This window comes from Bombus vosnesenskii, unplaced genomic scaffold (assembly GCF_011952255.1).
Source record: "Bombus vosnesenskii isolate JDL3184/JDL3185 unplaced genomic scaffold, Bvos_JDL3184-5_v1.1 scf7180000013294, whole genome shotgun sequence".
In the NCBI taxonomy this organism is placed as follows: Eukaryota; Metazoa; Arthropoda; class Insecta; order Hymenoptera; family Apidae; genus Bombus; species Bombus vosnesenskii.
The window spans coordinates 1,961,436-1,981,724 of NW_022882945.1; the positions used below are offsets into that span (position 1 = coordinate 1,961,436).

The 20,289-nt window shown below is 37.6% G+C and overlaps 1 protein-coding gene across 2 annotated transcripts in view; it reads left to right on the forward strand.

Annotated features, from left to right (window-relative positions):
* The window catches only part of LOC117232951 (RB1-inducible coiled-coil protein 1), a 61,655-nt gene that overhangs the window by 2,063 nt on the left and 39,303 nt on the right, over window positions 1-20,289 (forward strand). For both annotated transcript variants that reach the window (XM_033492765.1, XM_033492766.1), the window contains exon 2: window positions 7,068-7,276. In XM_033492765.1, the coding sequence (XP_033348656.1) occupies window positions 7,068-7,276 (209 nt within the window). The remainder of the gene's footprint in view (window positions 1-7,067; window positions 7,277-20,289) is intronic.

Genomic DNA, 20,289 nt, shown 5'->3' on the forward strand with positions numbered 1-20,289 from the left:
GAGTTTTAATCGATTTGGGTATGCGATTTACTATGTTCTGTAGTACTTAGATAAACGTGCTAATTTATCGATCAATTTATATGTATGTGTTATTCATGCTTGTGGCGCGTGACACTGGAACGCGGTAGAGTATAAGAGGTTCTATTTGAGGAATACGGTCATTGATCTCTAGAAATTCAATTTTAAAGATTTTTAGCCCGTAATGTATCAAGAATCACGATGTATATTTTCTTTGCTACATGTAAATAACTATTAGAAATATATCATCAGCCATTTATCTATGGGATTAACTAGTAATTTTGTTAAATAGGAATTGGAAATAAGATTGTTAATTGTAATTTCTTCAATGTCAACGTTATTATGAAGAAATAGCACATTACAAATTAATTCAACAATACGAGGTCCATTAAAAAGACATGTCCTTTGTGCTTATGCTTGATTTTGCTATTACAGTTTTGTGTGTAACTATCTCTTTGATTCTTAAATTTTAGTCATCTATTATCTTTTAATATCACATTTATTTCGTAAGATAGATTGAGATAAACATTCCACCGTTCCATCATTTATTTCTCTATTGTACTTCATAGTGCTTCATCCACTCGTATTTTCTTCACTTAATCGAACGCAAACCGAATAATTACTCGGTAGATTCGTTTTTCATATAAAAGAATAGCAGCAGTTCTTGCCAGCCGGTTATTCTTGCCGAACAAAAATGATGAACCATTAAAACTTGCTCCGATAAATCATCAACGAGTTTATTTTTCAAGTTTCGTCGAATATAGGCCAAGCAACGCGGTTACACTGTGCGTTACGCTTATTTAAATTAAAGACTCGGTCAAGATATCGTCGTTATTTTTCACGGAAGGAAATCACCATGATCTGAAACACGTTTTCATGTTTATACAATCGAATCTCAAGGGGAAGATAAAAATCTGTGAGTTTCGAAGGTTTTATCTGATTGAATTTTTCGAATAAAAAAGGTTCTAGCCTTCCCTGTTCTTTTTTCTTTGTTTCCATAAATAATCAAATTCACGTTTCTCAATTTCCCTTTCACTTCTCGAATGGTGTCTATTCATATCACTTATGGTATCATAAAGGAACGTTCGATATTATTCTCAGTTTAAACTCTCTCGTTAAACTCTCGGCGATGGTTATCGGATTGAGCCTAGTCCGGCTTGACTTGAATGCTGCGGAAACTCATTTCTTCGCGCGCAAAAGTCTTCTGTATATCCACATCCTTTCGTGGCCGGTTCACATGAGTCGGTTTTTGCAATAAACGGCTGCCTTCTAAACGGATCTGCTTCCTTGACTACCTCCTATATCAAATAAATACACATTGACGCGTTGAAGCGTTCCGTTTTCGCCTCTTCGTCTTCTTCACTTGAAGCCTTTTTCCTTTTATATATTTCCTTCCATCACAAACGTCGTATCGTATTTTTAACAAAGTTTAATTTCCATTTCAACTTTAGTTGCCTATCGAAAGTCGCTACACGCAAATTATATAATGTTCAAGGACATTTCCAGTTAAACTTTGTCAGAATATTTTATTAAATTACTGCAGATCTTATTTTAAGATATTATGACAAAAATGCGAGATATTAACGCAATAATAATGGATTTAAAGTGGTTGTTACGTCATAAAACAAGAATAGCTGAATAATCAATATGTTAATACTATATTTCAAGATGTTTAGCATTTCCGATAATAGATCTATGCACTCAGGAGATAGACTCACATCTTTTTATAGATTAAATTCATTATTCTAGAAGGTTTATTATGATTTTATTTTATCTGAATGAATCAATCAGACTTTCGTATCAATTTATAATAAATATTATTATTTATTTGACGTATCTATTCTTCTTTTCGAAATCAGTTCTAGATCGATATCTTTGCTTCATTAATATATTGCGACATTTATCTAAATAATGTCTACGCGTGAAAAAAAGAATCGAATAAAAAGAAAAAAGCAAATAACGTGAAGAGTCAGCAACAAAAGGTTTCAACACAAGCCTTTTGTTTATCGATGGTCGTCCACGCGATTGCTCGTCGTTTGTCGTTTAGCAACTCGTAGCAAGCGCGAGTATCGCGAACACGCCACGCCACGCTATGGAGAAGTGTCAAGGATCCCTCGAAGGTGAACAAATTGCAAAACCGTTTGTCTATCGCGGACAAACGTGGGCACATAGAGGCCGTGCTCGAAAGGCTTTTCTTTGACTTGAGCGAGCAGGAACGTGAGATCTGCGATGCGCGGACAAGTGCAGGTGGCTACGAAAATAGTAATGAAATCGGCGTGTCGAGCGTGGGCGACCATTGGCTCGTGTCACACACGAGTCTGACCCACGGGTAAACTCGGCCAAGTCTTTAATGCGAACGCTTGGTGCATCCCTTGGAACGAATCAGCTTCAAACGCTTCTCGAGGCTCGGTCTACTTTTGCGGTCCACGCTACGACTGTGACTCTTGCGAAACTTCGTTTGGAACATTTGCCAGTCGTTGTTTGCGCTTCGTGTCGTCTACCAGCTTTTCTGAATCTCTAGTGAGCAGTTACGAGAGCTTCTTTTATGAATTTTCGACAGTTATAAATCACTGTGTCGAGAATAAAGTTTGCTTTTCACTGCTATTTAATATTTTGTTTGAGAAGCAAATTGGTCTTTTATTTTGACACGAGAAAGAATTGAAATATACAAATTCGAAGGCTGTAACAAGATCGAGAGCAAATTATAAACCTATTATCTCCTTTCTTTTTTTTTTTTTTTTTGTTATATCGAAATTATTTTTTTTATTGATTTAATATGGAGAATAAGGGTTACAGGAAGTTAGAGCTAGTTGAAATATGGCAGTCACAAAGTGTAAAGGGGGTTAATCCCATTGATTCGATTGGCCGTTCGATCGGGAGAACGGTGAATGTAATGCGTGTTTCAACGTGAATTGCAATGTTCGGTAGCAATGTCGTATCTGTATTTTATTACGAGTTTCCCCGAGAACGTCTCGTAAACATTTGCCAAACGATGCAAAGGATTATCGATGAACGTTATACAGTTGGGTTAGGCCGTAAAGCGTTTCGAGTCGAACCTCACCTTTTTCGATAAAAAAGTAGGATACTATCATAGACCGTTCTGACCTGTTCGAGTAACGTTACTCGTAATTTTATCAACAGCGATACCGATTCAAGTACATTGTTACGAACGGAATGCGTATGAAATGTAATCTAATATATTATCTAAGTATTTAATTGTTCCTTGTTCGCTTAATTAGTCGCTGTATTTGCTTTTGTAGAAATCTGCTAGATCTGAGTATCAGTTAACACTCTATACTATCATGTGATTCGGAAGTTATATAACCTACATGTTTGTGGTGTATATGTTACAAGAACTATTTTATAAATTCTCTAAATTTTGAAATTACATTTCAGTTACTACTCCTTACTCTTTTTATCCAAATGAAAAACAGCAACCAATAACATCTGCTTCTTTGTATATATGAAGAAAAATCCAGTTTCAAAGAGTTAAAAATACGAACCAGAGAACAATATAAACAGAGAGGTAGCTCGAAATGTGGGAGTGGAAAGAGATGAAGCGTAAATAGGGAGGTTACAATCGTTGATCGCTTGCTTTTCCTTTACACAAATCCGTCTCGCTGAACATTAACAGGCAAATGAGCAGAACTTTCGTTTCGACTTGATTTAACGGGAGGTTTGTTCCCTAGAACGGAAACAGTGTTAACAGCACGAACATCGAGGAAAAGTTGGTAGCGGAACGAGGTTAACGTGAATTAGGAAAATAAAACTGGTAAGCGTGCGCTCAGGCCTATCACCGATGAGGAACATGCAGTTTTCCAATGCTACACACGGCCTATACAACATCCATTATTTTGATTAAACCGCGTTACGCTTCACGTACCCTCGGATGAGTAAGCTAAGCGCATTTTATCTAACCATGGTGAAAAGAAAGTCCGACGAATTCAGGTCTTAAGATGACTATTCAATCCGATCTCTTCCAAGTTTGCACGCGATCCTTTATTTACCTATTGCTTAACGCTAGCGATCGATTTTTAGAAATCGAGCAAATCGTTGAATTCATTTAGACGTCTGTATGTTTTGCTTGTAATTATTTGGTTTTCAAACAGAGTAAATAGTAAATACATATCGTGGAATTTAGTACATCGTGAGTCAGGCAGAATCGTGACCCTCTGTCAGCGCTTATACGCGGTCCCATCAACCCTTTCTCGCCCACTTCCGCAACTTGTGCGTTCCCCGAAGCTCTCGAACCACTTTTTCAGATCTCCCTTCGCAATTAGTGCACGCACATATCGACACACACAAATATACGTCTAGATACATATATGTGCCGCATGTGTAGTGATGCGTTATGAAACATTTTAATCGTTTCGAATATACAGTTACTTCTGAAAGTGGATAGTAACATAGCGATACATCTGACAGCTAAATACGCAAGAATCGAGTGAATTCCTTTTTTTTTTTAATATTATTTATTGTACCTAGTACGCTAGTAAAGATAGTAAATAGAATGTAAATACGAAAATCGTCGAATCACGTTCGAAATAATTGAAATTAAAATACCTTCGAATCGCTTTACAATAGAAGTTGAAACATATAGTTGAAACTATAGCATTCTATGTATGTATATGTAACATGCTTTCGTACGACCAACTCATTGTCAGCCTAGCTCTCTTCTAGCGTTACACAGAAAGGAATAGCTTTAACGAGTCAACGCGCGAAAAGGTGCCCGCCTCGCAAATAAGTACCTCTAATATTTGTGTATAAGATAACGCGGTTGCGGCGGTCAGTGACCCCATTTGTCGAGGCAATTAACGTTGTGTGTCGATTCAGCGTGGCGCCTTTGCTCCGTAACTTTTATTCTCGCCCGCGCGTAATTACAAAGTGTACCGCTAAAGCCCCAAAGAGTAAATACGGTGCGACGTAATTGCGATTTATTCCCGGTTTAGACGATGGATCATTAAACGGTTCGGCAAAAATCCGTCCCCCGGAACCATGATAAATATCGCGCGTCTAGGGCCACCGCGATTGCCAGGAATGTGCAAACAAATTTATCAGCCGTGTCTCGTCGACGGATAATCGAGTCTTTTTAATTAGTTTCATTCGCGGTCGCCCAGACGTTTATCGTTCAATTTTCGTGTCGCGATCAACTTTATTTATAGTTAATTTCATCCCCGGTGGGTGAACTGAGGCGTTATGGACAAGGCTGAATTTTTATAAATTTTCTACAAAACATTATAAGTACATTATTTTTTACAAGCATTTTTACATCTTTGCTGCATTTATTCAATCCAGAATCTTCGGATCGTGACAGGTTGTGGAATACGTAGCATTCGATAATTCGACGATTACGAAATTCGACGTAACCTTTGTAATGCCCGCGTGTTTGTGTTATTTGCGCGGTTCAAGGTCCGTTTTATCTGGTTTGAAATTGCATCGTTGTCGCGACAGAGGCACGTTGTCGTGGTAGACGGCGCGTATTTTATCAGACTATTCTTGAAAGATTCTCAAGCGACTGACTCGTCTTGAACAACACGCGGTGGCCATAAATTGCGCGTAAAAGGAATTGGAACGGTGGTCGTGAGCACAGGCGAGTCGTCATTAACACCCTTGGCAAGGTTAAATAACGGATAAGGAGAACTCTTTGTCCAAGGCGGGGACGACGTGAGGCGCATCGCGTCATATTAATTATAAAAGCTGGTCTCATGTAATATTTAAATGATACAGAATTTAAATCGAGGGACTCGTGAAATTTTTATCTTCGAACTCATCCTCCGCTATTTACAATTAATGACCACACGTGAATAATGATAGAGTGACTTTAATTTCGTTCTTGGTTCCTTTTTTTCTATGTTTGAAAATCTACTGGATATTTTATCGGTTGTCTCGATGAATATTGCCTTGACATAATTGCCACGGTCGTAGCTTGCACTTTTATCCTCTTTAGGCCAATCGGATTACGCACGAGCCTTTCGTCTTGAGCATCGCAAATTAATCGTTTATTCGTCGTTGTTTGCGTTCGAATAAAAACTGATAGCAAAGAGAGTGGTTATCTTTGAGATCGAAAGTAGGGGCTCGATTAACTGTCCATAAGAGCTGGTTTCTTTTTCTTCTTCAATCAAGCTCCTTACTCTAGTCGCTTTCCACGTGAATTACAGAAACGCATCATCCGGCAATTACTACCACGCTGTGTGAACGCCTTGCGAGAACCAGGTCGTGCAAGAGCCGACAGGAGGCTAATAGTGTCTTCCAACGTTTCCTAGACCGAAGGCGTGATCTCGTGCTAGATATCAGTTCGGCTACGCAGAAGTCTTCCAAGTTTCCCCAATTACACTGACTTTTGTTAGCTCTCCTAAGAGTAGCTCGCCTCCCTGATACGGGTACAAGATAATCTTGACCTTAATCACGGCATCGACGACACTGAAGCTATACAACTGCTCCGGTTTATCATAAAACTTATCGTGTACCGAGATCACCTTTTAGATGTTAAATGTTTAAGCATTCTCAGAATTATGCTTGATCATATCGGTATAAACGCATCGTTTAAATATTAAAACGTTTGGATTTCTGTGCTATCGAACCTCTGAGCTTTCGATATTTCCGGAGTTCGATGATTTTTATTAAGAATTTTTAGGTTCTTCCGAATATTGACTTTTTAAAATTTGAACTGTCAGGAAAATTAAATGTTTTAAAACTTTAAAAATTTCCAGAGGGTTGAGACTTCAATTTTCCAAAGATTGAAATTTCACAAGCTTTTAAGATTTCAAAAATTGTACATTTCAAACTTGGAAAAATGAAAATATTCAAAACTTAGATATTTCAAAATTTTTTAATTGAGATCGTCAAATTATTTAATTTTAGCATTTTTAAAATAAGAAATTTCTGCCATTTAAAATTTTAAAATTTGCTCTGCTAGAATTGCTGAATCTCATTTTGCTATGAATTCAGCAATTCTATTTGTTCTTATTTTGCACTTTCCCGAAAGAGGCTATAATTCCTAGGCCTACAATCACCATAATTATTTGACTTTTCTGCTTTTTTTTGCGCAGTGTCTCCCAGCTGAAGGAAGCGATCGAAAGAGAATGCGGCGTGGTCTCTGCGCACCAGGTGCTCCTGATGAGTGGAGGCGAAAGCCTGGAACCAAACGCGCGTGTGTGTTCCTACTCGGCCGGAACCGACACGAATCCGATCTATTTGTTCAGCAAGGCCGCTATTGAGAGCCACCATCCACCCACGCCAAGCATAGACTACGGTTCCGGTGAGTGACGAGCTTCTTCACCTGTGAATTTTCTTAACTCACCGCTATCCGCTCAGCTTTTTTCATTTCCTGTCTAAAATTGTCCGTCCGTTTGATAAAAACTTACTTTACAAACCAGTTGTAAGATAAAGATTTTTCTTGCCTTTACCTTCATAATTTTATTACCATCACAAAGTGATCAGAGACTTTTCAACAAACTATTGTCGCGTTTAATTCGAGAAAATTTCAACTTCTAAGAGTATTTGATACGTAGCTGAAAGTTAATGTTACTCGCGTGACCGAAAAGAAATGTCTCACGAAGAAAACGTGGCAAAAAAGAGAGTGGGCTGGCTTCGTTAAACGAGAATCGTGCCGGAAGGACGCGGCTAATAAATGATCCTTATCGGCGAGTGTTCGCGAGTACAGAGAGAAAAAATGAGTCAGATGATATCAGCGTAAAGATAGCGATACTCGCGCGACACCCAGGCAACCTCGATTCTTTGTACGAGCCAGCCTTGCAGTACCGTATAGAAACACAATGGAGAACGTCAGTAACTCGTTTGACTATTTTTCATCACCTTCGTTGCGCGTTCAAATATCTTCGTGCGATCTAAGATCCAGGTCGCATATGATCTTTCAATTAGATGTCGCTAGATCACTCGGTATCACTTAAGTGCTTCGATTCTTGGTCTCACTATATCTTCTCTATCAACTGTACTTACATGTAAGTACAGTTGTACCTTATGGACGTATTTTGATATATCGCAGCAATGCATTCGACTTGTAGTCGCGGTCTAATCACGACCACGATATGACTACGGTCCGTTGATGGTGAGCGTTTACCGAATGCAGCGGAGCGTGATTGAAACGTGGATGTTGATCAGGGCTACCTCATCTGATGAACGGTAATGTTTAACCGGGATCCGATGGTGTGAAGCTTTATCATATCGTTATAATAACGAATAACGATTGAAATAAGTGAAACGAGGACTCAAAAATTTGAAAATAAAATGTTGCGGTCGATACGATGTTGATTCTTAATGGGTTAAAAAAACACAATGAGATTAGTTGAAAGAGAAAATAACTTTCTTAGCAAACTTTCGACGATCTTAAGATATCTTTGGAACAACACTGTTCCGATAGGATACACTTTATAGTCGATACTCAAATCGCTGAAAGGTTGACCACTAAAAGTCTTTCCATGAAAAGTTAGCGGAGAAAGACTCTATCAGAGAGTGGTACAATTCCAAGAGTTGTAGTAAAAGCAGATAGAGGATTGCGTGACGTTCGAAGGTCGGTTTTGAGAAAATGTATTTTGTGCTATATCCGTTTGATGGGAACTCAGATATAATAGAATCATAGTCTGACCTCGTGATTGACGAAACATACGATCCAGAGGCGTAATAATGAAGCGAATGCACGATACGAGTTTAACGACGTAACGGTACGGAGATTGCACGGTTAGCGCTTACACATCGCTTAGCTGGTGAACGAACGGACGTTGAAACGCGCGTCAACGCGATGCGACGCGTTGAAAACGCGGAACAGAGGCGTCTAGACGCGAGATCCAGCTGGAGAAAAACAACGGTGGTCCGATTCCAAGAACGTCGCGCGTCTAGACGGCCGACTAGTGAGAATATCGACGCGCTCGATTCAGGGGAATAACAACGATGTGGATCGAAGAATCGACGAACTACGTCTTTAAAAAAAACAAGAAATCTTTAAGTCTCCACAAACGTAATAAACCACATTATACAAGTCCAATATACATAATAAATCACGCAAAATTTATGACACGAAATATATTAAACAAAAATGTAGGGATGATAGGAATTTTTGATCTTCAAATATTCGTAAGTCTTCATAATCGTGATTACAAAGTAAGAATTTTTCTGCTTAATGAAACAATTACCGTAGTTCATTGAAAGAGGAGATAATTTGATATGAGCAAACTTTTGGACATTTTAAGATTAGCCAATAATTGAAGATAAAGAATATTGAATGAAGAAAATGATATTGTGTAGGCGTAAGTTAAAGAATAGCTGGTTAGGAAGGTTATATTTCGTCCATTAACATCTCTGCCTCTTTCAGGCGCTGTGAAATCGATTTTTTCCCAGCGGAGCTTCTTTCCTATTTGTCCGTCTTATACAGCTAGCCTCGGGTTTCATGCGGTAATTCACGTTCCTCGAGGCGCGTACCGGTAATGCGACCGCAAACCACTCGTACCCGTTTCCGATGCACCTCGCATTGACCGTTTCCACTAGTCGCTGATGAAGTAACGATCAAGTTCACTCTTATCGGTCGCACTTTCGATTTTCGCAACGAAACGCATCGGTTATGCGCCTCTCAGCGTTATTCAACTCGTCGATTTTTTCCTTTCCTCCAACGAATGCTTTGACATTCATTCAGTAGTTCTTGAATGCTTCAGGTCGTTATTTAATGAGAATATAATTAATTGATAAGTTGATATGTAAAATAACGTATATAAATAAAACACATTCACTAGAGGCGAAAAATGTGTTTGACTTAATGGATTTTTAACGTTTAGCATCTGTGCACACTTAAAAGGAGAATAAATAGCACATACTTGATTAAATTTAATTATTTTGGAATTATTTCAATTCGTTTATTCGTGTATATTATATCTTTAGTATAGCTGTAATTTATTTTATTACAATATAGCGCCACGAGCTAGAATAGATTAAATTATATCGGAGCTACAACTATAACTTTACTCGTCGTACGGGATTTACATTATTTTCTACAAAAAACTCGACGAGTATTTCTTAGCAAACTTCTAAAATCTCAATACAGTGCAAAAAACATTCCTGCGATTATAAACCTCCAGCAACTTCAGTCAGAACTGCCTTAAGATTTATTCTTCCATTAATCTCTAAATAGCCAATTTCCAAGTAACTTCTTGAAGCATCTCAAAGAAAACTGGGAGAATCGCTTATCGACGCGATGAAATTAATCTACGTCTGTACGAATATTTATACCAACGATGGACGATTAAACAGCAGTCATGAACAAGCTTATAGCCTTTCTTGCCTAGTCTTGGAGATCGTTTTATCGTATCCGTGGCTGCGTTAACAGGGCCGTAAAGCGTCATGAACCGCGAGGAGACAGACCCCTTTTTCCAGCGGCAATTTAGCGGATCGCCAGAAAGAGGCTACAGCTAATCCCGTAATGTCCCGTTTTTCTCATCGAGTCTTCCCTTTTGCTTCCTGTTCCTGAAGAAGGGAGCCTTGGCTAGCTTACAACGAATATATATGGCTCGTTTGTAGACGCAACAAGACTTTGACCCGTGTCAATGAGCCTCGCGAGCAACTTTGACCTGATTCTTTTATACAACGGATAACGATCTGCCGTTGGCTCTCATTGCAAACGTGCACCGAGCACGGAATTGGTGTCTTCGTGTTGACGAATCGAAACCGAAACTGGGTCGGTGTTCGAGCATCGTTTTCTGAGGAAAATTAGTTAATCGTCGTGAAGCTGGAGGCTACTGACAGAAACACGGCCGAAAGAGCAACAGCTAGAGTAGAGAAAGCGAGCAAATGGCAAACTGAGATTCTGCTTTCGTGTTCGGTAGACCCTCGTTTTACATATTGTATATAACGCGCAGTTTTGTGTTATATAAATCCGTGTTATACCGGTTGTAAATTAAGAACGTTTCCCGGTAATTAGGTTTTTTGGTATTTACTCACTTTTTGTTGCAACGTAAATGTTTAAATGATTTCTTGTAATCGTATTTTGTCTCTCTACTCTGTAACCGCAAATGTCAATACATATCACTGACGCATAAGCGGCTGATTGAAAATCATAACGGTGTAAGTTAAGATTTGATGAATTTCTTCCTTATTTAATATTTTACTGCATTGCATCTTATCATTGTCGGGTTGAAGTGAAAGTAAGCGGATAGAGGACCAGTTTTTAACATCCCATTGAACAAACGCGATCGAGTATTACGTCGTTACGTAATATGTATTTTGTCGGTTGCAATAGGAAATTTTGCAATAGCTAATGATTAAGATGCTTACAAGATCAACTTTACTATCAAGTAAAGTGTCGATTTTTAGTCGAAGGAAGTGGGTCGGCTCGGTATAGTATCTTTTATGTAGAGTTGGTTACATATATGTACAGTATGTGAATAATGATTACGTTGATTAATATGACATGAAGCAAATATCGAAATGTGTCGGTAGTTTTTTCAATTGCACGTACCAATGCTATTAGTTTGAAGTCTAAACCCCGATGGTTACAAAATTGCAGTACCAGTTGGCCAATTAATTAAACTTCAACGTTGCTAGCTCGAAGATGAAGTTAAATTAATTTGAAAGGATAATTTAGTTTAGAATTTTAAAAGAATCGATTTCTTTTTGTATAATCTATATTCTCAATCTACAATCACTCGCAAGATTTGAGATAAAGATAAGATAAAATTGAGACGGTTTAATGCATAGAACTGTTCGTTAGTTGCGGTGGTGGCTATCCGTTAACAGCTGCACGAATTTTTCAAAAAGGGTGGGAATTAAAGGTATCAACGAAGAGCAGAGTTAGCTCGCCACTGGTTTTTAAATGTCTTCCTCGAAACGGTGATAGTCGATTCCTAGACAAAATCGATCCATTGAATCACAATAAGAATCCATTCTTAATGTGTCATACTCGAGAATAGATAAAAGTTGGTATGCATTTGTTCTAGAAGTTTTAACAACGGCATTAAAAGTAAGTATAGGAGAAAAAGAGTCAGCATTGCATTACTTTTTCAAACTGTCAAAAACATCCTCGTTTTCATATCTTAGAAGCAGATAGTACGAGATAAAAATTTAATTTTCTCTCTTTGTTACCTTGTTTTTATTCGCGGTTGTGTTCATTAACGCGGAACAAATTTACCTTTCATTCGGCTCAGGGAAAAAACTTTAATACGCATTCGCCGTTTCGATGGCCTAGGAGCGGTGCCATTAAGAGGTCAATCGCAATATGGTCGATGAGTCAGCAGGGGAAAAAGTCGACTCGCCTGTGATATCCCCGAACTCGTAGGTTTTTCGTTGTTCGCTATAACCAGACATGACCGCGTGCCATATTTCTTTTCTTCGTTCCAACGTCACTGTTCCGAACCTAAAGCCGATATTTCGAAAGCTAGCCGTAGTTGTCCTCGAACACAATCTTTCATTCGATATTTTTCATATTTTAAATAATTCAACATATGTATTATAATACATTTAACGTATCTTATAAACTTGAGCGAGTTTTTCACGTGAAGTTCGCGAGAAAGTATGGCAATTGCAGAATGTTGGAGAACGATAAGCATACAGAGGATAAACACGAGAGTCAAATGAAATGCACTAGAGTCACGCGAACGATTTCGGTGGTGCTGTGCAACGTTGGTATCCGCTTCGTTGCATGATGAATTCGAAGGAGCGATTATTTATAAAATAATACTATGTCGGATGAACGTGATAAATCGCGGAAAGATACACGTGCTTTTTCCTTGAATTTTTAATTGTTCTCGGCTTATTATAAACAGAATGATAACAATATCAGCGGCAATGACATAACAGTTACGAGAGAGTAACAGAGCTGATAACGAATAGTCGGGGCCGAATTTTTCATTTTGTTACTCGCGATTTTTACCTGCGTGTCTTTATTCACTATTGTTAACAAGTATTTGGACATTTTCACATTATTGCAAATATATAAAAGGTACCTGTAGAATTCTCAAATAATGCTCTCTATTAACTTTAACGATCTTGTCTTTTAAGCAACCATACCAAAACTAACTGAAATATAATAAAAATATATATCCTTAGATCAGATTGCTCTGGAAATTGAAATATTTATAGACGACAGTGTGACAGTGTAATAATATAATAGTGTATTAATGTTTTTCGCGATCATTATTATGTAGCAATTGAGTCTTATTAGCCGGAAAAGCTTCTTAGAATTGTTGAAACAAGTGCATTTTAATGTTTCACGTTTGACTCTCAATGGAGAGGCCGCGGCACGTGCATTACATAACCCATGAAGATCAATCTATACTCGGAACAAACGAACAGGTGGAATACTTGGTTCAGCTATGTATGACGCGAGTTTAGCAATCATTCTGCCAATTAAAACTTAATAGTATGAAGAATGACGAACGAATAAAAAGTTAATTACATCGAATATATATATATATATATATATATATATATATATATATATATATATATACATGTATAATGAATTTGTTCCACTCGATTACTCAGAATTATTTTCAGTGATTATTTCTCTTGTAATCAGAAAATAACGTAACATGTCACGCAACTAGTGCGCTTAAATGCGTCGCACACGCAAGTGAAGGGGGAGGACACGATAAGTCGCATTTTCTATCAGGAAGCAAATTTACGATTTATAAAGATACACGTTGTCAGTCGACAATCGACATCGTGCGTTAGATCACGCAGGAAACTCGTCATGAACGTAGTCTAAGAGAAGAAACAGCTACGTTATGTGTCTGTATAACACACAACGCGTATGTATAATCTACATGTGTTTAAATAGACGAACGACTTGTCTCACGCTGTATCAATACTAGAAGGCATTCGAATCTTTGCTACTGGACTGGCAAAAATTACGATTGCGTTCGCGGAAACACGGTTCCGTAGACCGTAGGCGGCACATGGAACAGCTGCGATGATTGAATCGAGTCGCGAGGATGTGCGAATTGAGACAGAATATGGAATTTAACAGTAGAAATCTTATTTCTGCGAACGTTCTATAACATATGGTATATGGTAATATAAATCGAAGACTGTTTTTCGACTGAATTTTTAATAATCGAAAAACGAGGAATTAGCATATTTAGGAGATCCTTTATTCGTATCTATATTTGACAGTCGGTCTTTTAATAAACCTAACCAAATCTCAATGCAAATACGAAATATCATATTCGATATTAAAGTCACCAGTTTACATATTTTAATCCTGCCTTATCGTCCCTGTTACTATTTTAACAGATGCTCAAATTCGATATCTAAGTTTCCAACAGTCGCTCCGCGCCCCAGAGATTCCTATGTAAATACAAATTTTAATGGTAGTAACTGTTTGAGGATCGTGGAAAAAGTCATAGACCTCCTCTCAACGTCGACTATACAAATAGGAACAAATCCTCTTTATTTAAAGATTCGACGATGATTCAACAAGTATACATCTTATAAAATATACATGGGTGTTAGGTTGTATAGGAAATGTTCTTTCAAGTAGAAATCCAACCATATATAATTTCTTCAGAATACGATTTAATGCACATTCCTAACGACTATCATTATTCGATATTTATAAAAATTATCCAACTATCAAACACCGATTCTTTTGCAAAAAGCGACGGAAATTTCTACAATGCCATAATTTATACCGTGAATTTTCAACCTGAAGATCCATCATGGAATATACAAATAAACGTCGATGCCGAAGGCTCTATTCGATTCGTCCGCTGGCTATTTTTCATGAAGCGGACGAATCAAAGGAAAAAGGTTCGTTTTCCTGTAGAGCAGAAAGCATTACAAGGATTTTCCTCTGGCAACCAGTCGACAGATTTTGTGTCCACCATCGCCGATATCTTTTCCCAACCATTGAATTCAATTGGCTCGACCGGTGTCCGTCAGCTGATTCTCGTTCGCCTCGAGGTGCGTGCGAAATTGGATTTCGTCTCGGCTGAAATGACGACCGGCCACCTTTGACCTCTGTTTTTAGCTCGATCTCGATAACGCTCGGGAGAATATAACCAGCCAGCCAGCCAGTCAGGCCGTTTTCGCTCCTTATTTACGGCCCCCTGGTCTTTTTCTTCTGGCTGGCCTTGAATTAATTTATACCAACAATACTTGTTCGGACAGGTCCGTGACTGAGTCATTGACCTGAACATTCTGAGTAAATACTATGTGGGACTTAACATTTTCGGAGTCCTTCGGCCAGGTAGAGATGATTAAGAAGAAAAAATTTTGGAGAAGTCAGATAGGTTTCAGACGAACAATATTTGATGTGAAGGGTTTTTGGAGTGGAATAAAACGAAAGTGTAGATATCGTTGGAAGTAAGATTTTTGCGTCATTTCAGTATTTCTATTTTTATGATGTGGTATATAAGCAAAGATATGATAGTTTCGTAAATTAGAAATCTCGGAGTGAGGAGGGGGGATCATTGATTGTGTTTTAGCCTTGTAGACTTATTTAAAGTCGTATATTACATTCTTTCTTCTTGTGTAGTCTTCAAATGTGAAATTGGTCAATTTGGCTTTTGAATGAATCATATAGCGTATGTTTCGCGAATACGTGCACGGACAGTATACAAACAGATAACAAACACGCTATTAACTATTCTCAAACATTAGCGAAGATGTACTTTTACAATCTCTCCAAATAACTTATACCGTCCGCAACACACAAAGAATTACTATTATTCAGTATACATAGCGTTGAAGTCGAAGAAATAATAATCGATAAACACGATCGTACACTTCTTCACTCGACGAAAAAAGATGTCAAGTTATTTGATTTACTTTGAAGGATTACTTCTAATGGCACTTTAATTCCTAAACTTCACCTTTGAAGTTACCTTTGTGTCCGCAATTCGTTTGAAACAAAGAGTAGGTAACATTGTAAGGTAAGGCCATAGAAATTGCGGTATTCCAGTTACTCCGGTCAAGTACACGCGATATTTCCTCGATACCGTTCGCTTTTCTAAACGAACTCGTGCATTCTTCCTCCCCAGTTTGGTCCACGCGGATCGCATTATTCAAACTGATGCGAATCCATTATCCCATGACTCCTTTCCCGTCTCTTCGATCGCGTGGCAATCGCGAAATTCCTCGAGAGCACCGACAACGACGCCTTAATCCGATTTGATTTGCATATCGGTGCTACTATTCAGCTATTTTCCCCTTGACCGTGAACGATTGTGCGAACCGAATGAAAATGTCGATACAATTTTATTTTAATTTCATTCTATTTTCACCAACAACAATGCGTCGTTGTGCGGCAATGTTCCACGTTGTCGGGTATAATCTACGAACAAATTAAGCACGGACGCAATACAATTTAATATGGTTGGTTAACGATGCGATAAAATTGAGTGGGTAATATTGAGCCACCAAATTAAAACCTTGAAGACATGATATTTCGCATGTATCAACCTAATAGAAAAGTGAAATTTTTGTAAGTAGGTGATCTTAATTGACAAAGATTGGATTTATGGTCGGCAGTGTATATCCTCCATTGGTCGTCTGATCGATTCGGTCGTTTTCCTTAAATGCAACTCGAAGTTTCGATGGATCTGATGTTCGTGTATACGCACAGCTATCTACGGGTACGCATGGGTCTTGCCTTCGTGTAAATATGGTACAAGTTCGTAAACAGTGGTACGTGGACATTTGCACGAAACAGATATTATTCGAAGTATTACTTCTTTCGTATCTGCGTGTTTCGCGGAACGAGCTTCACGATAGGAAGCTGATATCTGCTCGTAAAAGCTTGGATAAAAAAAGATTGTTCGTGTGGTGTTTTAATAAATCTCTTCGTTCAACGACTCCAGTGTTTTATCGTCGGAATTTATGTTCTTTTCGTTGAAGCTTGCGTAAGTACGATGAGAAGGGAGAAAGAGAGAATGTATTACGATTCGAAGTAGGTCCTTACTTACATACGAATGTGTTCGTAGAAATGTTTTCCTGTGTTAAATGAAATCATGTATTACTCGGAATTGGTCCCAGTGGCAAATGAACCAAGATACATATATCTACATATATGACAGCGATAAGTGTGTACTTAAATATTCTTTTGATTTTATATGAAAGTTGTAATACGAAGGAAGCATATAGATAAAGTATTATTTAAAGGTGTAGAAGTTCTGTAGATTTACGTAATAAAAATACGATAGTAGTTTCTACTATCTTTATTTATCTCCCATATATCTATACATCGTTAATTTCATTCTGTGATTCAACTAATTAATGCCTTTTATAAATATTGTTGATAAATATTTTTGTAGTACAATCTTCCTTATATTTATTTAACATGTAACGGTGTATGTATAGGAATTGGACAAAATTATGAAAACAGTTTTTATATATCATATATGTATATGGTAACTAATCGTTCTTCCAAGGAAACTACGACTACATGTCCTAATAAATGGTAGCTTTCTGTTTACTTTATTTTAACAATCGAAGCGAGAAGATGTCTGTTGTTCATACACAGATGTTTGGAAACATCTTTTATACATCATATGTGAAGAAGGTTCAACCCCTGTATATGAATAACGAACGTCTTCTCTCTTCGATTGTTGGAATAAAATAAACATAAAATCATCACTCAGCCATGTAGTTAGAGCTTCCTTGGAGAAACGATTGGTTATCGATGCACGTACAAAGGGTATGTCGTTTTGAAGTCGAAAAATTTGTCCATTAGAAAGCGAAAAAATCTCATTTGCAAATTTAGCACAAGGAGAATTCGTTTGAAAAAGAACATTGATTCATTAGATTCTTTTGTTCGTTGTCTTTTTTCTGTTGCAACTGTTGTGTTACACTCACGTAACAAAAAATCGTTTCCGTGTTCAGGCTTGTGTGTTAGTTTTTGTTTTACAGTCCTTGGGCTGAAGCAAAGTCAATTGCAATTACATATTACGTCCACGCTGCCGTGACTATTTGCACAGTCTACTTATCGTGCTTCATAGATTCTTCGTACGCAAACCAGCTGTAAGCAAACCATGTTTCCTTTTAGCACGCGGTTCGCTACGTACGCTATTTTCGGCTATGAAGTATCCCATGCAATACGGAATATCGTTTTAGGATCGTTTCACGTGATTTTCTATCACGTCAAATCCGATTAACGATCGAGGTGAATTTATACTCGCTACCATAAATATAGGTGGCTATAACGGTGATTATGAAAGTGGTCTAAATGATTATGTTCTCTGTTTGAAGATATTTAAAGTTTTACTTTTTATTGGCTAGTATGTATTTGCTCGTTATGTAACTCAATATTTCACAGAATGTTACATACACCCTTTTTCGTAATTAAAAGTTGACAAATTTTTTGAATAAAAGTTTGCATATCGTTTATAAGTATATAAACTGCTGATTGTTAGCTTGGAATTGTGTTTGTTTTGAACTCTATAATGAAAACCTGCAGCATTTTCGGAATTAGTGATATATCCTAGATAAAAATAGCAACAGAGCATTTATAATAAAATTTTTTTACGAAAAGCAAGTTGATAACAAACATAACAGTCAACATTGTTTGGTCGTAATTTCTGTCAGTAGACAGTAATTTCCTCCTTTTTTTGTAGACAAAAGTTTCAAGTTTTACTATTTCCAGCAATTTTAAATATTCGTGATAAACTAACTGATAAATTCAATTTTTTACGCAAATCATTATCATAATTATCAAAATAATTATGTAAATTGTGTATTGTGACGATACGTCAAGAATGACGAAAGTCGAGCGAATAATTAGAACGATTACTTGAAATAATGGCTTGTTGCAATAAAATGTAATAGTTATCAGGAATATTACTTCGCAAAATATTCGGTGCAATTTACAATTCGCAGGCATACGTCCGAGCATTATTTTCACCGTGTTAGCACGATTCTTCGTAGACCTTTGAGACTTTCAACCCTTGAACTCGTCGAGGTCGTTCCATTCTGTAAATCTGTTCGCGTTATTGTAGCAACGCGAAGCGCGGCAATTTTCTGATATGGCTCTGTTCACAATTGACCCACGCTGTTTCTACCTGATATTCCATTCGTATAGTATGCAGAATTCCTTAATTGACTACACGAAGTTTTATTTAAAAATTAATCTTTATCCTTGTCATTTAGAAGCCAAATTAGGAAATTTTTATGATATCCCGGATGAGATGAAGAATTTATTCAAAAAGTGGCAAAAATATATAGATGTATTAAAATTTTGTTTGGAAATGAATTTTTTTCTCGATTCAAAGTCAAAGTAAAAAGATACGACGAAGCTTTATCCGAAAAAACGTCAGAGATGCTATAAATTTTACTCGAAGACTATCAGAAACACATATTAAAAATAGCAGAGATGCTGAAAATATGAGAAATATCAAGATATTTGAGAAAGATTTTCAGATACTTAACTTTCACCCCAAAATCACTTTCCCAGGCGATTAGCAGCCGATCGATAATCACGTACGCGTAGATTTCGTCGCGGCCATTTTCCATCAGCTATCCTCTTTCTCCCATCGATGTTTACCACGTTTGCACGCGCGGCCGGAATACGTATACGTGTGGTTCGACGTGTGACGACGAATGACGCGACTTTAATTTAAAGCAGACAAGCTGGCACCGCGCGTGAGTCGGCCGCGTAACCGTTCACTATCCGGTAGTGCACGTGTCGCACGGACACTTTTGCAGGTTACACGTGCACGTACGCTATTACTGCGTTTGGCCTGGAAAAATCAAAAGACAGTAGGAAAGTCTGCGATTTCACCTTATCTCTCGTGCCCTTTCACCGGATTATAAGTTTCCTAGATGGTATAACGTGCGTTCTGCGTGACGCGAACTTCGTTGAGCAGAAATGACGTAAATGGTGCGATGGGTATATCTGGTCAATCAATGAACGGATATGTTCCCGGAGGTGTATATTGAATTAGCAATAGTGGAGGTACGCGAGGGAAAAATATCGATGGAGGAAACGCTAAAAATATTCCTTTTTTTCATTATAGAACTTTGTCATCGGTGGACCGCGGATATTTATGCAGACTCTGATTTTTATAAATAAGGCTAAAGGAATTTGACTTGGAGATTTACTTCATCTGCTCCATTTTATTTATGCAGTATACCGTGTATTCTTCAACTTTGTATCAGACAGTAATTTGTTTTTCTGAATTCGCGTTATTTCTATCTAATCAGATGTATATCTTAGCTGAAACGAAACGAGAATAAACTATTTTTTATCGTTTTTCTTTCTTCCAGTGAATATTATCTGAATACTATTTGTTTGGTTAATGTCTTATCGTCGTAGAACCAGCTAAAAAACGTCAA